General features: G+C 54.1%; 1 protein-coding gene across 5 annotated transcripts in view; it reads right to left on the reverse strand.

Annotated features, from left to right (window-relative positions):
- Positions 1-25,318, reverse strand: part of FAM178B (family with sequence similarity 178 member B) — a 106,189-nt gene that overhangs the window by 12,898 nt on the left and 67,973 nt on the right. For 3 of the 5 annotated variants that reach the window (XM_054475916.1, XM_054475915.1, XM_054475917.1), the window contains 2 exons: positions 13,343-13,430; positions 4,761-4,886 (listed from right to left, as the gene is read on the reverse strand). In XM_054475916.1, the coding sequence (XP_054331891.1) occupies positions 4,761-4,886; positions 13,343-13,430 (214 nt within the window). Of the gene's footprint in view, positions 1-4,760; positions 4,887-6,542; positions 7,666-8,626; positions 8,786-13,342; positions 13,431-25,318 lie in introns of those variants that run through there. The other 2 variants (XM_054475914.1, XM_063648475.1) reach the window with 2 other exon arrangements.

Here is a 25,318-nt window from a genome sequence, read left to right on the forward strand (position 1 = left end):
GGGGACCAGGCTTCTGGTGCCCAACTCTGCCCCAGCTCTGGGACCTTCCCCCTTGTGGTCCTTAGTTTCTTTCCATACAATGGGAAATACTTAACAACTTCACAGTCCCCAAATTTAACCAACCGGGAGAAAAACTTCCATCCCACCATAAAGATCCTGGTACTATATGCCTCCCAAATCCCTAAGGGGAAAAACAGAATTAAAAAACCTCATCAATAGAACATCAGTAGGCCCGGTGCGGTGGTTCATACCTGTAATCCCAGCACTGTGGGAGGCCGAGGCAGGTGGATCACCTGAGGTCAGGAGTTTGAGACCAGCCCGGCCAACATGGTGAAACCCCATCTCTACAAAAATACAAAAATTAGCCGGGCATAATGGTGGGCACCTGTAATCTCAGCTACTTGGAAGGCTGAGGCGGGAGAATCGCTTGAACCTGGGAGGCAGAGGTTGCAGTGAACCAAGATCGCACCATTGCACTCCAGCCTGAGTGACAGAGCAAGACTCTGTCTCAAACAAATAAATAAATAAATACAAAAAAAAAAATAGAGCATCAGTAGAGCAAAAAAGAAAAGCAAGAAACGATAAGGAAGTGTGGTAACGAGGAGTATAATATACAATAGCAGGTTTTGACACAGCCAAAATATCAATAATCTCGATGGAAGTGAATTGGGGCCCGTTGAGATGGCTCATGCCTGTCATCCCAGCACTTTGGGAGGCTGAAGTGGGAGGATTGCTTGAGCTCAGGAGTTTGAGACCAGCCTGGGCAACGTGGCAAAACCCCATCTTTATTAAAAAAAAAAAATTGGCCGGGCATGGTGGCTCACACCTGTAATCCTAGCACTTTGGGAGGCCGAGGTGGGCAGATCACCTGAGGTCAGGAGTTTGAGACCAGTCTGGCCAACATGGCAAAACCCGTCTCTACTAAAAATACAAAAATCAGCCAGGCATGGTGGCACGCACCTGTAATCCCAGCTACTTGGGAGTCTCAGGCAGGAGAATCGCTTGAACCTGGGAGGTGGAGGTTGCAGTGAGCCAAGATCCGGTCACTGCACTCCAGCCTAGGCAACAGAGCGAGACTCCGTCTCAATCAATCAATCAAGCAAGCAATATAAATAAATAAAAAATTAGCCTGGTGTGGTAGCATGTGCCTGTCCCAGCTACTTGGGACGTTGAGTTGCGAGGATCTATTGAGCCTGAGAAGGCGAGGCTGCAGTGAGCCTTGATGGCGCCACTGCATTCCAGCCTGAGCAATAGAGTGAGACAGGCCCCGTTTCAAAAAAAAAAAAAAAAAAAAAAAAGAGTGAATAGGCAATGACCTTCATGACCCTGAGCCCTGCGGCTGGACAGAACACACCAGACAACATCTGGCCAGATACGGTTTATACCAGTCAGCTACAAGGAAATAAACTGCCCCAAGAAGACCCTGGTTCTGGGTTGGTGGGCTCAGGTGGTAGCTTGGAGAGACAGTGGCAAACTGAGTCGTTATGCCACGTTTTTCTGCCTGCAGCCAAAAGGACAGTCTCCCTTGATTTCCTGGGAAGGCAATCGGGGCGAATTGGTATCCATGGGCCAAAGGGAGCACTTGGAGGCCAACTCTAAGTATTAAACTCTTCTGTGTTAACTCTCCTACAGGAAAACATCCTCTGCCACCTCCATCAGCCAAATAAGCCCTCTGCCTCTCACGTGGCTGTACCAGACCCCCAAGCTTCACTCCAAACCAGATGTTTACTCTTCTCTGGGAATAAAGCCCAGCTCAAACCAGGCATGCACAGGGCCATAGATAACCAAAAGGGGCTCAGCTTTGTTTTCTTTATCCAGAAGCTCTTCAAAATGCTAAAAATGTTATCAGCTCACTAAGTGGGATAGTCCACAGAAGCTCTTATAGTCCATATAAGCTCTGCCTGCTCAGCTAGGACTCTGTGGTCAAAGCCAGGACACAAGGCCAGTGCAGGCATCTATGCTGCTCCTGATTCTCTCCATTTCCTGACCCCCACGCACAGCTGCAGCAGGACCTCATGGCTTCCTTTGCTGAAGTACTTGGTGCTTTCCCAGGCAGGACCTCACTAGCTTATAATTACAAACGATGTGCTGGGATTGGTTCTGCCACATGCAGGTAACACTTCTTTAGTCCAGAGCCTCCTGCAGGAGAAGGCCAGGCTATAAGCTCTTGTGTCCTTAATGATACAAAGACCTTAAGAGACAAGGCGACCACGATGCAGAGGCTGGTCAGATGGTGCACAGGAGGCAGCAGGTTTCCAGAACGGAGGCAGGACAGCGAATAGCGAATGCCAGAACAGAATGGAAGAAGGGAGTTCAGAGAAGGACAAAGGAATTAAAACTGGATTCATTCGTTCACCTAGTGCCAAGTGTGGGACGCAGTGCTGAGAGACACTGGATGTGCCCACAGTCTAGCTGGACGGGGGCAAGCAAAGGGACAACTTTACTTGCCAAGGGATCAGTGAGGAGAGAAAGTTGTGCCCTGGACACCAACAGCAGCTCTCCCAGCCTCTTCCCCGAGGGAGAGGCTGGGCCAAGGCCTGAGGCAGCAAGAGGAGGTGGGGAAGGAGCTGGGCAGAAGTGTTTATTTGCAGGGCTGGAGGAGGGCTGTGACCCAGCCGCACAGGGCAGGAAATCTCCCAGACAGGAGTGAGAGGGCCTGGGGGATGGGCAGGCGTCAAAAGGCAAAGGCTCAGCTCAGCAGCCCCAATGCTGGGAAAGTAGGCATTTCCTCCAGGCTGGGCCGCCTCAGGTCAACCTTACTCTGGCCTCAGTTTCCCCATGACACTGAAGGGAAACGAAAAGGCAAAGACTTTGAGCTCTGGGGATGAAAGGCTCAGCCACGGCTCAGACCACCACTCCTTATAAAACAGGGTGGATGCCGCCGCTGTTGTTTTTGGCTGGTGAGTGGCCCATCTAACCTCTTTGAAGATGAAACATGCTGAGGCCTAATGAGGAGTCAGCTGGCTGGGGTGGGAGTGGAGCCCAGTCGCCTGCCCCACCTGGCCCCTCCCAGTCAAAACAGCGCCCAGCCCAGGGGACAGAACCCAGCCCAGGGGCCTGTTTCACACTTCTGTGCCTGTGCACCCTCCTCTGCCCGGGGCTCCCTCACTCAGAGGCAGAGGTGTAGGGGAGCGCAGCAGAGGTGGTCTAAGGTGGTCTCGGGCTGCAGTGAAGGCTTCTGAGAGCTGCCTGGGCCTTGCCTGCCCCTCCACTGCCCTGGACCAGTGCACCCTACCCCTTTGGGGATCTGCCGAGCTGCACAGTGCCTCCATGTTTTCAGGCCAAACAGGTTATTTCCAATATGGCAGCCAGCCAGGGAGAGGCTTTCAAACCTCCTTTAGGTGTGTGAGAATAGTCCTCCAAAGAAAAGGCATCCTCAGCCTGCTCACTGTCCCTCTTCCCCAGCTGTTGAAAGGATGTCTTCTGCCGCCTGGATAGCCTCTGAACCACAGTGAGCCAGGCAGGAACCACCCTTCTGCTAGGTGAGGCCCAGAACTGGCCCCCAAGGTGCCTGCAGGCCACAATCTCCGCTCAGCCAGACCAGACGTGGCCCTCTTTCCTCTCTCTCGCCACTCGCCTTCTTGTTCCTTGCCCCCCTGCCCAGGCCTCCTTGAGTTCTGTTCAGACAGACTACCCCAGGGCTGACCCCCACCTCCTCTCTAGAGGCCCCATAACCAGCCCATAACCAGCTCCAGTTTCTGGGGAAATACTTGGCACAAGAGAAGGGGCATGCAGACAGCTCACACTCTCCTAGGAGGCAGCAGCCTCATAAACGCACTAATATTAGGCACAACTGAAAGACAACCTTCCCCACATGTTTCAGAAGAGGATCGTGCACCTGGGGATTAGCATATCTCTTTAATGGTTCATTTGTGTTCATTAAGTAATTAATTCATTTATCTGATTTGCAGAGTGATGCCCAAAGGTTGGACTTCTGTATCAACATCCAGCCTCCGAGTGAGTTTCTGGAATTACCATCTTCCCCAATTATGACGATCCCTATCTCCATTCTTCATCCCCGAGTCCCCAGGGGCAGCAGAGTGCATCGAGGTTTAAGCCCTGCTCCCCGGGAAGCTGGGCCCGGGATGCCCACTCTGCAGCCCTCACACCCACCACATCCCTGCTCTGACATTCACCCAGGGACTCATAGGCCTCACTGTTCCACCAAACTCCACAACCTGCAGGCCCTGGGGCACCTTGTTGCTCCTGACTCCCACCAGAGCTTGGCTTTCAGGAAAGCTGGGCAATGTCTGGAAAGTCAATTAGGAAGAACTGGGGACAGGCCAAGGACTCAGCCTCAGTGACAACCATAGTGAAAATGAACAGGGAGGCTGGGCCCAGCTCTCCCTACAGAAGGGATGCCCTGCACGTCTAGACAACCCTGCGCTTATCCTGATGTGCTCCCATCCCCTCCCTGGCATCCAGCTCCTGCATCCTCCCTAAACCATGCTGTAAGACTAACTGACAACCCCAGATCAACAAAAGGCACACAAGCAGGGACAGGCGGACATTCAGCCCCTACGCCTGCGCACAGGGTGTCCCCAGCGCCTGCGGCACGGGTAACAGCACTAATTACAGGTGAGATCCTGAGCACCTCTGCTCAACACAGGGAGGCAGCCTGTTGGTCTCTGCCCTGGCATGGCCCTGGGGTTCTGGAAGGACCCGCAGGCCATGCAATGTGGACAGCCCTGCCTTTCCCTGCTACCTGTGGTGGCGGTGGCACCGTGGTGGAGGCAGGCGGGTGCTGGGTGCTCACTTACCTTGTGGTCTAGCTCGGCACTAGCCTTTGGCTGTTGCTCCTGGCAGGGTGGCAAGGGCACAGAGCCCAGGTATTGCCTGAGAGATGATGGCCTCATGAGGCCCAGGAGCCGGCTGAGCGAGGACAGCTGGGGAGGAGAAGGGAGGCTGTCACTCAGAGGGTGGTGGCCGAGAGCTCGGGGTGCTCCGGGGAATCGGCCTGGACACCTCAGCTGGTAGCAGTGGGTTAGAGCACTGGCTTCTGAGACCCAGACCCACCTCTACCTTATGAACTGTGGCCTCTCAGATCCTGAGTGTTCTCATCTGTAAAATGGATCACACATACTTCCCAGGAGAGGAGGGGTACCCAAACATACCCAGCTCCCCCATGCCCCACCCACACACACACAGACCCACACACACTCACCCCCCACAGACCTGACACCCACCCACTCATCCTCCCCATACCCACACATACCCAGGCCTCCCACCCCCCACCCATTCACCCACGTATACACAGACCCACATCCACACCTACTCACCCCCTCCACAGACCCCACATCCACACCCACCCACTCACCCACCCATCCACATACACACAGACCCCCCCACACATATCCACTCATACCCCCAGACCCCCACACACCCCCACCCCCATCCACCTACCCACTCACCCACATACACAGACCTACATACACACCCACTCACCCCCCCACAGACCCCACACCCACACCCATCCCTACCCACAGATCCCCACCCCCACACACACACCCACTCATCCACATACACAGACCCCCTACACACACCCCCACCCACTCATCCCCCCACACAGACCCCCACCCACACCCACCCAGTCATCCCCCCCATAGACCCCCACCCACACTCACCCACACGCATCCCCACCCACCCTGCACTGCCGCTGTGCATCTGTGGGCCCACCCGCCCTTGCATCCCTCTCTTTTGGTTTAACTCTTCTCTGTGGAGGTTTAGAACACCATGAAGAGAGACCATGGACTAAGTCCCCAACAGTCCATCACCATGAGCAATGACCACCATCATCTTCATTCCGCCTGACCTGTGTCTTCAGCCCCTGCCTTCCACTCCGCTTCCTGCTCTTTTCCTTCCAGGGGATTTTGAAGCAAATACATTGTAACGTTTTACCCATAAAGAGCTTCTACAGAAAAGATAAGAATTTTCCCCCAATCTAATCATAATACCATTTCTTTCCTAACAGAATCACCGAGACTTCCTTATCATCATCCAACACCTGTGTTCAGTTTTCTCTGTCTCTAAAATGTCCTCCAACAGTTGGTCTGTTTGAAGGGAGATTCACCACAAGGCCCACACATTGCATTTGGTTGACTATGGCACCTAAGCTATTAGCGGCCCCAGCCCCCATTTAGTTTTTTAATAAACTGCCCAACCTCTCTGAACCCCTCTGGAGAGAACATGACCTGCGTAAGTCCAGGTGTCTACAGTTAGCTGCTCCTTCTGGCCCAGTGCATGCACTTGATTCGGGTAGCCTGGGCCCAGCCCCAGCAAGGACTGCCCAGCTGCCCTGAAGCTAACTCTTGGCCGGGGCAGAGGCAGGCAGGCTCCCAGCCCTTGGCCTCTGTGAGGCCACAGCAGCCCTGGGGGCAGGGCGGGGAGTAAGCGGGAGCAGAGCCAGGGTAGTTCACAGAAGCACCACCTCTTTAGATGGCACAGAAGCAGGGTAGCCATGGGCTAGGGGCTTGAGCCCCGCAGCCCAGCCCCCCTCTTGAGCCTAGCCTGGCTGGCACACCTGGCTTCCTCTGGTGACTCACCTACCACCTGCTCAGCACATCAGCCGGTTATGGGCTGAGACAGCCCACAAGAGCAGCTGGGCTCGGGGCTAGGAGTCAGGCCCAGGGCCTCAGCTTCTGGAAGGCAGCCAGGGCTTCTCAGCCTAGTGTCTGATCCTTTTGGGAGGGGAGAGGAAGGTTCTGGGCGAAGAGAGGCACCATCTGGGGCTTCACCCAAACCATGGCTGTGCCGCCTTGCTCAGGCTTCACAAGTCAAGATAGTTTCCAGAACAGTTCTGCCCACTCAGGGCTCACAGCTGTGCAAGCACAGGGTCAGGCTCTGCAGCCCACACCCCCAGCGTGGCCTTCGGGCAGGCCTCGCCCAGCCAGGACCCTCCCTGCTATGGGAGGCCTGGGTGGGGCTGGGCAGGGGCGCACAGGACAGCACTCTTGTGGTGCTTGCTCTTGTGTTTTTCCTCTCACTCATGAAAACAGCTTGGCTGTGCTCAGTGCAGCAAGCTGCTGCCCCTGCGATGTGCCTGTGCCGTTGTGCCTTCTGATTGTTTATTCCCTTTTGTTTCCATCTCTGGATGCTCCAGCCAGCCTCTCCCCCACACATAAACTCCTCTCCAGGATAAGGGCTTGTTTGGGCCTTGCGGGAACCAGCGGGGATGGGCCAGACCAGAACTCTCCCTACACCAACATCACTGCTGGCAGCTGGCTCTGCAAACAGCCGCTTAGGGCAGACATCTAGGGCGAGAAGCAATGATCCCTCAGGAAGACAGGCCTCCACCAGCCTTCTCAGAGGCAGGAAAGAGGTAGTGGAGGCTGATTTCCAGAGAAACAACTGGCCACACAGCATGTTGCTCCTGGGTGCAAATCCTGGCTTCCTCCTCACCTAGGACAGCAAGCCAAGATCTTAAGTGTCTGCAAAGACCCAACGACCTGCCTGCTGCTTCCTGGAGCTGGTGCCCTGCCTGGGCCTTCTGACTAGACAGCACCTGCCTCTCTCTTCCTTCCAGCCGTTGCTCCACGCCCACCTTCTCAGTGAGGCCCACCTGCCCAAGTTCCCATCTGTCTGCCTATCTATGTATCTAAACAGAGTCTTGCTCTGTCCCCCAGGCTGGAGTGCAGTGGCACAATCTCTGCTCTCTGCAATCTCCACCTCCCGGGCTCAAGCAATTCTCCTGCCTCAGTCTCCCGAGTAGCTGGGATTACAGGCGGCCACCACCACGTCCAGCTAATTTTTGTATTTTTAGTAGAGACAGGGTTTCACCAGGTTGGCCAGGCTGGTCTCGAACTCCTGACCTCAAGTGATCCACCCACCTTGGCCTCCCAAAGCGCTGGGATTACAGGAGTGAGCCACAGTGCTTGGCCCCTTTGCAATTTACTTGCTTTTTATCACCTATTCCCCTCTCCCCTCCCTGGAATGTAAACTCTCTGAGGGCAGTTTTTTCACTGCAAAGTCCCCAGAACCTAGCACCGTGCCTGGCACATGGTACATGTCTAGTAAGTATCTGTCAAATGAACAAATGATTGAATGAATAAATGAACAGTCAAGACTGCAGCTAACGTTTTCTGAGTAGATGCAAACCTTTATCCCCGATTTGAGCCACTTGACGCCCACGTTTTCCAAACCCCAAACTGGAAGACACACTTTGACAAGAGGTTTACTGTGTTGCATGAAGTGCCCCAGGATAAGAAGCAAACTCCTGATTTCCTCCCCAGACCTGCTCCAGCTGCGTCTTGCCTAGGGTAGGCAAAGGGCGTCTCCATCCCGCCTGTTGCACAGACCTGGAGTCCTTGCCTCTGTTCTCTTGCATCGCACATCCCACTGTCTGTACTTGGGAAATGCACCTACAACCTGACCACTTCTCACCGCCCACACTGCTATTTTCCCAGGCCAAACCACTGCCATCTCTTGCCAGGATTACTGCAATCATCTCCTTCCTCTCCACTCCCAGTAGTCTCTTCTCAACACAGCAGCCAGAGTAATTTTTAAACATTGTATAAATCAGATTTTGTTTCTTCTCTGCCCAAATCCTTGCAGGGGCTCCCCACTTCTGCACAGAAGTCAAAACTCTCACCATAGCCTTGAGGCTCTGGCTAACTGAGCCTCCACTTGCCTGTGTGACCTCAATGCTGTAAGTCCTGTCCTTCAAGTTCAGTTCTCCAACGTGTGCTTCTGCTCCTGCTCCATGGGGCCTCTGCTGCAGCTTGCGGGAGATACAGAGCCCAGCAACTTGGCCATCAGGGACTCCTGCCCAGCAGTGCCCTGCAAATTGCTGTGACCAGATCCAGCCTCAGGTCCTCTGCTCCTACACCAGTCAATTCTCAACCCCTGTGCCCCCTTTTACAGTGAATCGATCGATAGGATTTCTCCAGCACTTGTGCACTGATGAGGGAAGGGAGGGACGGCCCTTGTCCTCCTGTCTGGGAACCGGGACTAAAGCCCAAGGACCCAGCAGGGCACTTCACCATGAAGTGGCGGGTGTGGTCCAGGATGTCCAGAGGCAAGGAGAGAACTGGACAGGCTAAGGCGGTGCCCTGCAGTTGTCAAGGGCAGGACTTTAATCCCAGCTCTAGGCGGGGTACAGTGGCTCATGCCTGTAATCTCAGCACTTTGGGAGGCTGAGGCAAGAGGATCACTTGAGCCCAGGAGCTTGTGACCACCCTTGTCAACATGGTGAAACCCTGCCGCTAAAAAAATACAAAAATTAGCCAGGTGTGGTGGTACACGCCCATAGTCCCAGCTACTCGCGAGGCTGAGGTGGGAGGATCACCTGAGCCAGGGAGGTTGAGGTGGGAGGATCACCTGAGCCAGGGAGGTTGAGGCTGCAGTGAGTCCTGATCACACCACTGCACTCCAGCCTGGGAAAGTGAGACCCTGACTCAAAAATAAAATAATCCCAGCTGTACCACTTCCCTGTTGGGTGACCCTGCAAAGTTCCTTTATCTGTAAAATATGGATGACAGTAAGTCTGAGGGCCTTGGGCTGCTAGGAGGGGCGAGCACTGAGGACAGCAGCCAGGACACAGCTGTGGTGTGTACATGGGAGCTGCCACTATTGCGGGTCGTGGGTGACAGGTGGAAAGGAAGAAGAGGCCCAGACACAGCCAGAGCTGTGTGCAGAGGGCAGGCTGGGCCTGTGAGGAGGCCCGAAAACAACATGCGGCACTGGCAAGCCCCGTGGAGGAGACGTTGGGAAAGGGGCATGTGGGCTGAGTGGGCGGCTGTGGGGACGAGGTGGCCCTTTGAAGGAGTGTTTCAGGAAGGTCTGACAGGCCAGACTGGAAAGGGGAGTGCCTGGCAGCCTGAAGACCTGGGAGGAGGCTGTGAGCAGCCCTGAGCTTGCAGTGGAGATGGGGAAGGAGCTCCAGGAAGGCCATGGGCAGGCCCCTGCTGGTCCTTCCTATCCCTCCAGTCGCCATGAATCTCTCACTCCCTTTCTCCTTTTTGCAGTACAAGCACTGACTCAGCCTCCAAGACCTGGCTCAGGGCATCTTCTCTAGCAGCTGCTGCACTGTGCCTGGACAGAGTTAGTCACTGTGGCCGTGGCCGACTTGCTCACCCCTCTCTTCTGAGGTCATCTGGTGCTGTCTCCCCAGTGCCAGTACCTGGCACAGAGCCTGGCACTCAGGTTGCTCAGCTAGTGTCTAACAAACACATGGGTGCATGGTGGGCACGCAGCAAGTGGGCTGGACCTGGCTTGGCCCTGACAGGCTGCAAGACCCTGGCCCCTGGGGAGCCTGGGAGACCTGCCACGCCAGGATCTCTCAAGGGGAGGCAGCGCCACTCCATGTACTTTAAAAAAAAAAAAAAAAAAAAAAAAAACGGGTCTTGCTCTGTCGCCCAGGCTGGAGTGCAGTGGAGCTGTCATGGCTCACTGCAGCCTTGACCTCCAGAGCTTAAGCCATCTTCCCACCTCAGCATCCCCACCCCAAGTAGCTGGAACTAGAGGCACATGCCACCATGTCCAGCCAATTATTTCACTTTTTGTAAAGAACTCCTGGGCTCAAATGATTTTCCCACTTCAGCCTCTCAAAGTGCTGAGATTACAGGCATGAGCCACTGCCTCCCGCGCCCCCATTCCCCACTCTTTTTTTTTTTTTTTTTTTAAGAGAAGGTGTCTGACTCTGTTGCCCAGGCTGCAGTGCAGTGGTGTGATTATAACTCGCTGTAGCCTCCAACTCCTGGGCCCAACGACCCAGCCCTTCCTCCATGACACTTCCCCTCTGCCACTCTGACCTCCACCAGGAAGGCAGCCCCACCAAGCTCTCCTCACTCTATGCACAGCTGCTGGCCAAGAAAAAACAAAACGAAGCAAAACGCCAAGCCTTGAACTGGCTCTAACTCTCTCTCTCTGGCCACCTGTGTCGTGCCCCCTCTGGCCTCCACTCTGCGCTGGGCCTGTCCGTCAGCCTGCGTCCCAGAGCCCTCCCAGGCACCCCATCTTGTGCTCCCCCTGCCTCTAACTGCTGGCTGTTCCCAGCAACACCGCTGGGTCCCTCTGTTCTTCCTTCCTCACAGAGACCATCTATGAAGTAACCTTAGCACCGGTCACCTCCTCACTGCCCCTTCCAAGGTCTCAGCTGCGGCACGTTCTCCCCATGCACCCCGACGACCCACCTGGGTGCCTGTCCCTTCCACAAGCATGCACTGCCTTCCCAGGGTGTGCCAGGCACTGCCAGGTGCCGAGGGGCGGCAGGGGCCAGAAACGTGTTCCCTGTTCTTCAGGGGCTTATGTTCTGCTTGGGGGTAGGGGGTGGAAAACACAGATGCTGAGCAAATAGGAAAAGACCAGGGGGTGGCCACCAGGAGTGACTCAGGACAAGATGACAGCCAGTGCTGGGGCACTCTGGATTGGGTAGTCAGGAAGGTCCCTTGCAGAGGTGACATTTTGGCTGGAGTGGGAATGACAAGAAGCTCCAGTTCTACTAAGGCCTGGGGGAAGCATTCAAAGCAAAGGAGGCATCCGGGGCAAAAGCCAGGCCGAAGCCGCTCAGACAACCCAACCCCACCGGTCACCTCTCTGAACTCCCTCCTTGCAGTCACAGCACCTGGGACTCAGCCATATGGTCCACGTTACCCAGGGATGTGCTGGAACACTGTCTCAGCCCTCTGGGCAAGGGGTTATGCTGCCTCAGTGGCTAGAGATGCACAGCCTCTAGCCAGAGCACCCCTAGCGTAGCTGAGCTGGAAGGGTCAGTTGTACCCAGCAGCTGTTCTCCCAGGATTCCAGGAAGATTACTGGGGAGGTGCGGGCGCGCTCAACCTCCCTTCCATCCATCCTTGGGCTGCCAGTGACCCCTTCATCACCCCGTGAAGTGATGTCCTCTGAGCTGCCAGGAGGCTGCAGTCAGAGGTTTTTGGAGAGAAGAGGAACAGGACAGGAAGGCTGAACTGTTTTTTTTTTTTTTTTTTTTTTAGAGTCTTGCCCTGTTGCCCAGGCTGGAGTGCAGTGGCGCAATCTTGGCTCACTGCAACCTCCGCCTCCCAGGTTCAAGCTATTATCCTGTCTCAATCTCCCGAGTAGCTGGGATTACAGGCACCTGCCAGCATGCCCGGCTAATTTTTTGTATTTTTAGTAGAGATGGGGTTTCACCATGTTGGTCAGGCTGGTCTCGAACTCCTGACCTCAACTGATCCGCCCGTCTCGGCCTCCCAAAGTGCTGGGATTACAGGCCTGAGCCACCATGCCCAGCTCAGAAGGCCGAACTCTTAATGCCCTTGCTGCCCCAACAATACCTAACCCTGGGGACTGAGGGGACACCAGAGGGAGTAGTTTTAATTTAATAGTATTTGTTTTCATCTTTACATATAGTATTTGTTTTTATGCTTTACTATAAAAATAACAAAAAAACGGGCTGTGGGCATTGTTGGGGGGTTGTGTTTCATGAGTGTGGAGTTTCAGTTTGGGAAGATGAAAGAGTCATGGAGATGGATGGTGGTGATGGCTACACAACTGTGTGAATGCACTTAAGGCCCCTGAATTGCACACTTAGAAATGGCTGAAACACTACGCTTAAGAATGGTTAAGATGATTACAAAAAAATTAAATAAATGAATTTAATTCATTTATTTGAATTAAATGCTCACTGCAACCTCTGCCTCCCGGGTTCAAAAAATTCTCTGCCTCAGCCTCCCAAGTAGCTGAGATTACAGATGCCCGCCACTATGCCCAGCTAGTTTTTGTATTTTTAGTAGAGACAAGGGTTTCACCACATTGGCCAGGCTGGTCTCAAACTCCTGATCTCAGGCGATCCCGCCTGCCTCAGCCTCCCAAAATACTGGGATTATAGGTGTGAGCCACCACACCCAGCCTTTACTACAATTTTTTTTTTTTTTTTGAGATGGAGTCTTGCTCCGTCACTCAGGCTGGAGTGCAGTGGCGCGACCTCGGCTCACTGCAAGCTCCACCTCCCAGGTTCATGCCACTCTCCTGCCTCAGCCTCCCGAGTAGCTGGGACTACAGGCGCCTGCCACCACACCTGGCTAATTTTGTGTATTTTTAGTGGAGATGAGTTTCACCGTGTTAGCCAGGATGGTCTTGATCTCCTGACCTCGTGATCTGCCCGCCTCAGCCTCCCAAAGTGCTGGGATTACAGGCGTGAGCCACTGCGCCCAGTAACTACAATTTTTTAAAAAGACAGGCTCTCAGCTCACTGCTCTGTCCTCAGCGCCTAGCACATGGCTGGCACGCAAGCGGTAATTCTTGATGAAAGAACATGAGAGTTCAGAGCCAGCTTTAACTCTGGGGCCTGATGTTCCTGGCCTTTGGGGAAAGCCTCCAGAGCTCACAGGCCGTGGCCTTCCTGCCCAGGCCTGAAGCAAACACTCACCTGGGTCTTCTCTTGCCAGAGAGGTAGCGTCTCCTGCTGGCCCAGCATTCGAGCAATGACCACAAGGCTGAGCTGGCTTCGAAGCCGCCTGGGGGAGAAGAAGCGACAGCCTGAGAGGGGGTGTGCTGGAAGTCGGGGAGCCCGAGCAGGGGGCAGGATACCCATGGAGAGGGGACTTTGGGGGAGCCACCCTCCACCTGGGGTACCCCAGCAAAGGGCTTTCTTCACTGGCTTACAGCATTATGTATTCTAGGAGGAATGAAACTCTCATGATCAGAAAATTAAATAATAAATCCACACAAAAACTCAAGTCCCTGTTAATTTCAGAGGCCCACAGAGCAGGGCTTTTCTTAGTTTTTTATCCCCTCTGCCGATACATATCCATGGATCCATAGAGGCAGGATCTTGCTCTGTCGCCCAGGCTGGAGTGCAGTGGCACAATCTCAGCTCACTGCAAGCTCCGCCTCCCAGGTTCACACCATTCTCCTGCCTCAGCCTCCCGAGTAGCTGGGACTACAGGCGCCTGCCACCATGCCCGGCTAATTTTTTGTATTTTTAGTAGAGACAGGGTTTCACCATATTAGCCAGGATAGTCTCGATCTCCTGACCTTGTGATCCGCCCGCCTCAGCCTCCCAAAGAGCTGGGATTACAGGCGTGAGCCACCGCGCCCGGCTGAACCGCTTTTCAATACGCCTCTGCCTCTTCTTTCCTTTGTGGCTCCAACCCTACACGGTGGGGGAGGCTGGGTGACTGACTTGGCCTGCGGAGGCCAAACTTCATGGTTTTCTTTTCACCCAGTATCCACTGGGCTTTCCTTTGGGAAATCTATCTCCTGCCAGGCTACCAGGACAGGCATCTGACCCAGTCACTGAGAGGTGGCCTCGGGCTGTGGCTGAACTATCAGCAAAGTACAGGCATGCAGGCCTTTCCAGGAGGGCCGCCACTATAGCCACTGGTGGCCATCCTGCCTCCTGGAGGGAGAATCAGGAAGAGGAAGCCACAGGGAGGCAAAGAGGCTGAAACAGAGCCCTGCGAATGCCCAGAGACAGCTGTGCCTGGAACCCCTGGCCCCTGGAACTCTCACCCTAGCCTTGCATGCAGAGAGGCTCCCTGGGTGAAGGGGAACTGAGGCAGGAATGGCTTCCTCAAAGCTCCAGAGAGGCTGGGATTACAGAGGCACTAATCTAGGGTCTAAAACCCCGGGGCGCTTTCAGATTTTCTTAGGAAAGAGTCAAGAAAGTCAGAGGACTCGACAAAGCAGCAGACTCTTGGATTTTTCAAAAAGCAGAACAAGCAGCAGCAGCACCACACCCCAGAAGAGCCAACACGAGCTGGGGCCATGCCAGGTGCTGGTGGGGGCGCAGGGTTATGGGCACTCACACACAGCTGACAGGATATTAATGGGTGCACCACTGCCCAAAACTGGCAAGATCTACTAAAGATGTGTAGATGCCCACCCCATGCCCAGCAATCCTACTCCTAGGTACAAAGTTGCAAAAAAAGGAGAGGCACTAGAAGGTTTGCAACAGCAGCAGCAGCAACAGCAACAGTGGACAGACAGATCAGGCTGTATCCACACAGCTCAGTCCTACAGGGGGGTGTTGTGATTATGAATGAACCACAAGTACCTCCAACAACATGAACGACCTCCAGTGTGGTAGGGAAGCAGCCAGCCACAAAAAATGTATCTGCATGGTCTCATTTTTTGTTTTGTTGTTTTTTTGAGACAGATTCTCGCTCTGTCACCCAGGCTGGAGTGCAATGGCATGATCTCGGCTCACTGCAACCTCTGCCTCCCGGGTTCAAGCATTTCTCCTACTTCAGTCTCCCAAGTAGCTGGGACTACAGTCACGCACACGCCACCATGCCTGGCTTTTTCTTTTTTTTTTTTTTTTTTTGTATTTTTAGTAGAGACGGGGTTTCACCATGTCAGCCAGGCTGGTCTCAAACTCCTGACCTCAGGTGATCCAACCGCCCTGGCCTCCCAAAGTGCTGGAATTACAGGCATGAGCCATTGTGCCCAGCCAACAGGGTCTCATTTATATGAGGTACAAACATGGGCATGCCAGCTACAGTGCTCCACGCCTGCAGTCCCTGCTACTCAGGATGTTGAGGTGGAAGGACTCCTTGAGCCTAGGAGTTTGTGGCTACATTGGGCAACACAGCAAGACCCCAACTCTTTTATGCCCGGGTTTAAGCCTCAGCCTCCCAAGTAGCTGGGATTACAGGCGCCTGCCATTACGCCCAGCTAATTTTTGTATTTTCAGTAGAGACAGGTTTCACCATCTTGGCCAGGCTGGTCTTGAACTCCTGACCTCATGATCTACCCACCTCAGCCTCCCAAAGTGCTGGGATTACAGGCGACCCCAACTCTTAAAAAAAATGCAAATGGCAAACTTCAGCTGTTGGAAGTCTGGATACTCGTGACCCTGGGGTGGGGGTGGGGGGCAGGTTCTGATCATGTTTCATTTCTTGACCTGGGTGCTGGCTTCACGTGCATTGGACTTGTGAAAATGCACTGAGCCATACACTTAACTGTCTTTGCTCTAATATTTGTATATTGTAGTTCAATAAAACAATTAAGAAAAAAATTCAGGCCAGGCACGGTGGCTCACGCCTGTAATCCCAACACTTTGGGAGGCCAAAGCGGGTGGATCATTTGAGGTCAGGAGTTCAAGACCAGCTTGGCCAACATGCTGAAACCCCGTCTCTACTAAAAATACAAAAATTAGCTGGGCGTGGTGGCACGCACCCGTAATCCTAACTACTCGGGAGGCTGAGGCAGGGAATTGATTGAACCTGGGAGGCAGAGGTTGCAGTGAGCAGAGATCACACCACTGTACTCAAGCCTAGGCGACAGAGAGAAACTCCATTTCAAAAAAAAAAGAAAAAGAAAAAGAAAAAAAAGTTCAGCTGGAAGGGAGATAGGATTGCTAGATTTAGCAGATTAAAATATAAAATGCCCAGTTAAGCCGGGTGCGGTGGCTCACGCCTGTAATCCCAGCACTTCGGGAAGCCGAGGTGGGCGGATCACCCGAGGTTGGGAGTTCAAGACCAGCCTGACCCACATGGAGAAAACTCGTCTCTACTAAACATACAAAATATATATACACAAAAATATACATATATATATATATATATATATTTATTTTTTTTTTTTTTGAGACGGAGTTTCACTCTTGTTGCCCAGACTGGCATGCAATGGTGCGATATCGGCTCACGGCAACCTCAGCCTCCTGGGTTCAAGCGATTCTCCTGCCTCAGCCTCCCAAGTAGCTGGGATCACAGGCGTGTATCACCAAGCCTGACCAAAAATAATTTTTCTAGCATAAGTTTATCCCATGTGATATGTGCATCGTGTCTAGCAACCCTGAGAGGGACCAACCATTCCCCTCCATGCCTGACTGTGGAGACCTGATGTGAACCATCGTGGGGCTACCCTGATCCTGGGCCCCTTTAGCCTCAACCCCCTCCTGCACAGCACCACTGTGTACTCACTCAACACTTCCCACTTCCCCCACACTGAGCACTGAAGAAAGGCAGCGCCCACCCGGACTGAACCATGGAATAACGAACAGAAGCCCCTCATCCCCTCTCTATGGCCCCTGCAACAAACCCCCGTGGGTGCAGGCCACCCCGTGGCCCCACACCCAGAGCCCCAAGCTTCAGTTTCTCCCCCACGCACAGGCCTTCGCCTCCCTGTCAGACAGGGCCAGCTTTCCAGCTGTTCGGGAGCCCCAGCAGCAGCTGGGCCGGGAACACAGTGGGAGGTCAATGGCCCCTCTGAGCTGCTCCACAGTGAACTCAAAGCCAGTCAGAAGTCTGCATCTGGGCTTCATTAATCCAAAACTCGAGGCCTGCGCGGGAGCTCGTTTACTCGTTTACTCGTTTACTCGCAGTGGGTGAGGAGGGCCTGCCCAGCCCGGGGGTGAGGGGAGCAGGCCAGCAAAGCAGTGCTAGGGGTGGTTCCAGAAGGGAAGAGGTGGGCAGGGTGGGTCAGGATGGGGCTGTTATCCAGAAATGAAGAAAAGCACCAGAAAAAGCACCAAGAGGGCGAATGGATGAAAGAAACCCACATGTGAGTGGCGAGCCCCCTCGCTGTCCCCGCCTGCCCACTGCCTTTCGTCCTGATGGCCCTCCCCACCTTTTAAACCCCATCCTGCATTCTCAGTTCCCACTGGGACACAGCAAGGGGAGGGCGGGGGGCGGGGCGAGACCACTTTTTTATTTTACAGACTGAGAACTTATTCCTTGGAGAAGAAAAAGAAAAGCCTCACCCCAACACCACCCAAACTGTGCGGGGCACAAGCAGAGGGGCTGGCCGAGGCTGGCTGTGGGCTCTCCCTCCCACAGAAGAGGGCTGACCCCACCTGGCAAGGCCTCCCCGGAACTCCAACCAGGTTCAGAGGAGGAGGCAGAAGCCAAGGGGCCATCCCAGCCACTGTCATATAAGGCAACAGGCTCTAGTCCTGGCGTGCACCAGCCAGGCCAGGCTAGGCCAGGCCAGCTTCTGCCTCCGCCCTGTCCCCCTCCACCCACCACGGGCCTCCACAAGACCAGGACACTGGATTAGCACTCAGAGGAGTCGAAGGCACTGAGACATTCGCAAATGACTTTTCCAAACCCGCAGCAGGGTCAGAAGTGGAATGCTAGCGCTCTGCTTCCCAGCCTCCGCAAGGGGCACCCAGGAAGGCAAAGGCACCAACCACGTGGGCTGCTGGGATGTTGGGTGGTGACATAGGCCAGCACAGCCCCTCTGGAGCCCCTTGTCTTCGCTCCCTGGGAGGGGAACTGGGCCCTGCCAAGACTGAACTGCCCTAAAAGGCTGTCAGGCACCTGGCCAAAGGCATGAGCTGCGTTTTCCAGTCTCCAGGGCAGCTCAGGAAGCAACGGCAGTGGCCTGTTCCACCGTGGCAATGCTGCCTGACATACTGCCTCAGGGCGTCCGCCTGGCTCGCACCCCGGGCCTCTTGTCCATCAGGCTGCCCGTCAGCCACCTGCTCGGCACTCCTTCCCTGGACTCTTCATTGCGCGCTTGCCAGGTGGGAAGAACCAGGGGGTGGGCTTAGAAGCTGGTTGTCCCTCCTGGGGGTCTGCGAGCCCACAGCCACCAGACTGCCTGGTCATCCACAGACCGGTCTGAGCACACACAGTGTGGAAGGGAGTAGACGGCGGGACACAGTCAGCCACAGACCCAGACGAGTGGACCACCACCGGGCAACATGAGAAACCCGTCTATATATAACCACGCACATTGACGTGGAGAGGTCCCACAAACCAAGTGTTGAGCCAAGGAAGCCAGACCCAAGGGAGAATGCTCTGCATGGTCCCACTTATATAAATGTTTAAAAACAGGCAAAATTGGGCTAGGCACGGTGGCTCACACCTGTAATCCCAGCACTTTGGGAAACTGAGGCAGGAGGGCTCATTTGAGGCCAGGAGTTCAAGGCCATCCTGGGCAACATAGGGAGACCCCATCTCTCAAAAACCAGTCAACCAACAAAACAGGTAAAATGAATCTATGTGATGGAAGCAGTGAAAGTGATTACCTCTGCAGGAGGGAACGCCTGGCAGGGGCCCTACGGGGCTTCCGGGGAGCGGCAGACATTCTGTCCCATGGTCAAGTGGTACATGGATGATCTCTTTTGCAAAAGGCACGAAGTTTCCACCTATGATATGTGTCTTTCCATTCATACATATTGTAAGTAAACCAAAACGTACACATGGACAATCATACCAACTTCCATTCTCATCTCCCTCTTTCTATGATGATAAAAATCACAGAACCTCAGGCTTAGAAAACACCGTGAAGTCGGCTGGGTGCAGTGGCTTACACCTGTAACCCCAGCACTTTGGGAGGCCAAGGTGGGTGGATCACCTGAGGTCAGTTCGAGACCAGCCTGGCCAACATGGTGAAACTCCGTCTCTACTAAAAATACAAAAATTAGCCGGGTGTGGTGACAGGTGCCTGTAATGCCTGCTACTCAGGAGGCTGAGGCAGGAGAATCGCTTGAACCTGGGAGGCAGAGGTTGCAGTGAGCTGACATCGCGCCACTGCCCTCCAGCCTGAGCAACAGATCAAGACTGTCTCAAAAAAAAAAAAAAAAAGAGAAAAAAGAAAACACCCTGAAGTCACCTAATCTAGCTTCTGCATAGTTATCCATTTTAATTCTCTTTGCCACACCCCCAATAAGTGTTCACTTCAGCAAAGGAAGTGCAGTATCTGCCAAGACAGCCCCAGTTCATTTACCGGACTAACCAAAGGAAATTGTTCCCACATTTTGCCAAAACCTGCCCTTCTGGGACTTCCACTCAAAGCTTCTGGATCCCATCCTCTGGGGCCTCCAGGAGGGAGCTCTCTGCCAACCTAGGTCCTCTAAGCTTGGAAGAAGTTGCCACATTCCCGTGGCTGCCCCTTCCTGCAGGCGCCACAGCCCCCCCATTCCCATCTTTTTGTATCTTTTTTTGCCATTTTGGTTTGGGTCCTCTGACGGCCCTGGGGGTTGTCAATGTTCCCTTTCAAGTGAGACACTCAGAGTTGAGGCTGATGCTCATTTTCTTGGCAGCCCCACAACACAACGCAGTTAACAGATTGAGCCCAAAGTCTTTTTTTTCACACGTCTTGCTGTCAAATCCCATTTCCCAGATCCTGTTCTTAATTGTGCAGCTGGGCCTCTCTTTTCAACTCAGTCCATCATTACAGTCTGTTGAGATCTTCTGGGATCTTCAGTCTGCTGTCAGTTGTATTCATGTCATCTGTGAATCTGACCATTGTTCCATTAATAGCCTCATCCAAAACACTGGGCCTGCCCTGGCCAACCTGTGAGTGGAGACAGAACTCGGGGTGGTGACAGGGCCTGCCCTCTGGGCACACTCTGATGGCCAGCAGCGCCTTTTGATAATGAGCCCACTTCATTCTATCATCGTTCGACCTGCATTCCTTCATGCCGAACCCAGCCTATGGTGACAGCCTCTACCAAATGCCCAGGAAACCTACATACAGGCACTGCACAGTCCTCTCTGAAGTACAATTCTGGTTGACCTGTGGAAAAGTGAGGCTTGCCTGGTATGATTTCTTGTTAGGACTCCTAGAAAGCAGTGCTTCCTTTTCTATGTATGTGCTCCCAAGCCGGAATCCCCTAGAGAATGACCTGGAGGAGCACATCAAGCACCGTTGCCCCCATCTCCTGGAAGCCCTCCGCCTCCAAAAGTCCCCATGGAGCCAGGGCCCCAACTTCATGTCTCCCAGCAGCAGTGAGACGTCATCCCACTGGGGAGACAGCCTCCTCTGCACAGTGAGGTCGGTCATGCAGCCTCCCACACTCTCTTAGGCTTTAACCCCCTTCGACGACCAATATTTGATTCCAAATGAACAACTGTTCTCCTTGACAAAGATGACAAAAGCAAAATACCAATTGTGTAGTGTTGTTCTCTCTGCATCAGGGCTAACATTTTACTGTCAGCCCCAAACCGCACTCCTTGCTTCAAAAGTAACTACACAGAAACTCCTTTTATGGCCTTCGGCATTTCCCAACAATACTCCCACTGGTCCACACCATTTGTCCGGCTACCTTACTTTGGTGCCCTTCTTTCCAAACCTGAGACCACGAACAAGCTCTGAGGGAAGCCTCTGCGCCTTTAATGCTTCCCTTCTTTTCCTCACTGGGCTCCTTTGTAATCCATATTCAAAGTTTCAGTGCAAGATCTCCCAGCCCACCTGAGACATCTCTCTTCTTAGAATCTTTTTTTTTTTTTTTTTGAGACAGAGTCTTGCTCTGTCGCCCAGGCTGGAGTGCAGTGGCGTGATCTTGGCTCACTGTAACAACCTCAGCCTCCTGAGTAGCTGGGACTACAGGTGCACACCACCACGCCCGGCTAATTTTTGTATTTTTAGTAGATCCGGGGATTCACCATGTCGGCCAGGCTAGTCTTGAACTCTTGACTTCAAGTGATCCACCTGCCTCAGCCTCCCAAAGTGCTGGGATTACAGGTGTGAGCCACCGTGCCTGGCCCTAGAATCTTTTTTTTTTTTTTTTTTTTTTAAAGTTCTACCTCTTTATGCTTCTTTGAAATCTACCCTCCAGAAGCAGACAAAGCACGAGTGTGCTGAGTGAGTCCCCCCGCCGTGCCAGGCTCTGTGGACTCAGGGAGTACGGCCACAGCACCTGTCCCTCTGATACTCACGGCCCACGTCAGTGAGGGGGACAGCCTGATGGGCCTGCAACAAGGGCTGCTCGAAGAGGAGAGGCCTTGGCCCAAGTCTCGTCTTGAGGCTGAAGAGACGTGAACCAGGCAGAGGAGGAGAATGGGAAGAGGCCACTCCAGGAGGAGACAGATACGGAAAAACCTGGAGGCAAATGATCATCTTGAGTTGGGGTGGCTGCCAAGTTCCAGGATGCGGCAAAAGCGTGGAAGCTTGCAGGGGGCAGGGTGGCATGTGAGCCTGGGAAAGGGGGCACTAAGGCCCTCCAACCCCACACTGCACTGTGGCATTTCACCCTGAGGGGGAAAGTCTGAAAGATTTTATGCACATCAGCAACGTGAACACATGAGCATCTGAAGGAAGGTCACACTCCGGGACAGCACAAGGTGGAGCTGGTGGAGAAAGCCTGGAAAGAGATGGTGGGATGCTCTGGCGGAAATCCAAGGGGGTTGCAGGAAGAGCTGCACCAAGGCAGCGATAGGGAGGGTGAGGAGGAATGAGCACTGTGGGAGACTGGGGGCTCCAGGGCACCGAATCTGTCCATAGGACTCCAGGCCTGGGCAGTGGGCAGGCGCTGGTGCCACTCATGGAGCTATGGAAGACAGGGAAGGAGTCCTCCTGGGAAGGTGACTCCTGTTTCCCACATGCTGAATCCCAGACATGCGCCACACAGATCGGTGCTCAGCAGCAAAGTCTGGCCACAGGTATTCATTTGGGAGCTGCTAGCATGTGCCTGGAGTTGAGGCCTTGGATGTGGATGAGATGGTGTCTCAGGCTGGCTTCCCCAGAAAGTAGGCTCTGAAATGGATATTAGCAAGCAGGGAATTTATGTAGGGAGAGAGGATGCAGGGAATTTATGCAAGGAGAGACAAAGGAAACCAGGCTGCCACACAGCCACAGCGAAGGCCTCAGCTGACCCCACAAGGACTCCGCAGCTAGCAGGGTCCTTCAGAGACATCCTCAACTAAGGCAATGGAAAAGATCTTCGTGCCTCAGAACTGGGCTGCTGCCAAGGAAGGGGCCCAGCCCTGGTAAGGTGACCACCTTTGGCAGAGGTGACTCCTCTGCCACCCCCAGCAGTGGAAAGAGTGCCCCAGTCCTGGATCGGGGCAAGTGGGGGGCACCCAGCACCCCCGACTTCATGGGCCTGTGCCACAAGAGGGGCTGGGGTGGAATCCTGAGGCCCACCAAGACTCAAGGGCTGGTGGGGGAGGGATATCCCTGAGGGCAGCTGAGGAAGCCAGGAGGGCCCTGGGAAGCCCAGGGAAGGAAGTGCTGGCTGCTCATCAGGAAGGGCCCGAGAGGTCCCTGGTGATGGAGCAGCTTGGCTGGAGTGCCTGGTGCCACAGAAAGTGTCTCCTCAGCTCCTGGCCCTTTAGGTCCTTCAGACATCCCACCCCTGAGAGGGAGCCACGTCCTCTCCAGTCATGTCCCCTTCCTGGCGATCATGGCCTGACCGCCGCCCACCTTCCCGCTGCTGTCTGCCTCCCAGCTCTAGCCCAGGCTCCGGACGGGAGCTTCACCTTGCTTCTTGTTCCTTCCTCCAGATTTGGTGCCCTTCTGAAATCTCCAGGTTGACTGGGCCTTGACTGCCTCCTTGCAGACGTTCTGGCCTCACCCACCCACAGTGAGAGCTCTCTCTGACACACTGAGCTCTGAAGAATCCAACCTGCCCGAGGGTGGGCAGGATTCAGCCATGAGTGAGAGAACTGGGGGAGGAAGCTTGGAGCTGCAGCAGGAGCTCCAGGGAGATGTGGGTGGAGGTAGAATGGCTGTTTTAAGGTAGGAGACACAGGAATGCATTTATTTGCTGCAAAGACAGCTAGTGAACAAAAAGAAAATGGTACAAGCATAAGGGATGACTGCAGAAGGCTTTGGGAGAGGCAGGACTGCCAGGATCCAGAATTAAGGGTGCAGTGGGCAGCAGGGAGGTGAGAACTGAGAGCACTGCATTTGTCTAGTGGGGGTGGCTGTTTGCTGGGAGTGCAGAGGCTTCAGCAACAGGAAGCATGGAGTCTGCTGAGGTCCCCAGGAGGCTGGCCAGGAACTTGCTGTGGCTCCGGGCAGCCTGAAGGGGTCAAGAGCCAAGGTGGGGACAAGGGACATGCATGTGGCATCACTGTTTGGCCGTGCAGTTTCAGGTCTGAGAACAGGCAGGCAGGGAGTCCACAGTGGAGAAGGGGTCCAGGAGCTGACCCAAGGCCGGGCAGTGGCAAGCGGAGAAGGAAAGGTGGGGCCCTCTGGCCCCGCAGTGAGGAAGTGAACGAAATGGGAGGGAAACGAGGAGGGCTTCGAGGAAAGCCACTGTGCAACTGTGCCTGTCCCAGCTCTTATCCCCAGTGTGCAAGGACCTGACGAGCATGAGGCTGCTCTCTCCCTAGGCTGTCTGTACTTCCACTCCATCAGTCAGTTCCTCCTTGGTGGCCACACGGAACCTGCTTGGCTGGCTGCTCCAGACATAAGAACACCGAGAGGATCCTGGGGTGCTCCAGAATTCACAGGAAGATGGAGAACCTGGCCAAGGAGCATGGAGCAGCAGGGTCCCTGCCCAGAAGAGCCTGTGAGGACTGCCGTCCCTGAGTCCTTTCCTCAGGAGCATCCAAGTGATTAGGCCTGGGTCTTGCTCCCAGAGGTGGAACAAAGGAGTGCCTGACTCCCGGCTTCTGTGCAGAAGAGGGTGCAAGGAAGACGCCTCCTCAACACAGGAAGGAAACCCACACCCCCTGCAAACCTCAATGTATTTCCATCACAGGAAGAGATCAGGAGAGCCAAACATTGTTGGCTTTTACTTATTCACCAAATATTTACTCAGCACCCGTGATACTCTAGTCCATGCTCTGTTCTGGGTGCTGAGGATGCAGACATGGGGGAGATGGAGGGAGCCCTCCCGCCCAGGGAGCTCACACTCATGGGGAGGGCCGGTCACAGTTCACTTCTGGTCCTGGTAGTCAGTGGAGAAAAATGAAGGAAAGGGAGGTTGTGCAGAGCCCTGAGGTGGCAGCTCATTTGGAAAAAAGGATCAGGTAAAGCCTCTCTGAGGCAGTGACATGTGGGCAGAGACCACCATGATGAGAAGGTGGGAGTCTCCTACCAACGTGTGGGCATGAGGGAGGGTGGGCATCAAGACACGAGTGCCCAGTGCACCCCAGGGACAGGGAGAAGAAGAGCAGAGGGCAGGGCCACACCGCAAAGGGGCCTTAGTGGCCACTTTAAAGACTCCAGGCTTCCTTCCAAGATGATGCAAAGTCTCGGAAGATTCTGGAGCAGGGAAGTGACTCAATTGCTTATGACAGCTCTTCTATGGTTCAGTGTTTTAGGTGTCATCATAATGTTGTAATTATGTTTTAAAATACCCACCAAGGGCTGGGCACCGTGGCTCATGCCTGTGATCTCAGCACTTTGGGAGGCCAAGGTGGGAGGATCACTTGAGCCCAGGGGTCTAAGACCAGGCTGGGGAACATAGAGAGATCCCGTCTCTACAAAAACTTAAAGAAGTTAGCAGGGTGGGATGGTGCATGCCTGTAGTCCCAGCTACTCGGGAGGCTGAGGCAGGAGGATCACTTAAGCCCAGGAGGTTGAAGCTGCAGTGAGCCTGGATGGCGCCACTGCACTCCTGCCTTGGCGAAAGAGATTCTGTCAAAAACAACAAACGAACCACCAAGACCTTATCTTTTCAGAGACACCTACTGAATAAAATAAGTCTAATCATTTGCTCTGATTCACAATGATGTGGGGCAGGGGTGGGGGGCAGTGGGTGAGGGAAGGAGGAGTC

This window comes from Pongo pygmaeus, chromosome 12, assembly GCF_028885625.2.
Source record: "Pongo pygmaeus isolate AG05252 chromosome 12, NHGRI_mPonPyg2-v2.0_pri, whole genome shotgun sequence".
NCBI lineage: Eukaryota > Metazoa > Chordata > Mammalia > Primates > Hominidae > Pongo > Pongo pygmaeus.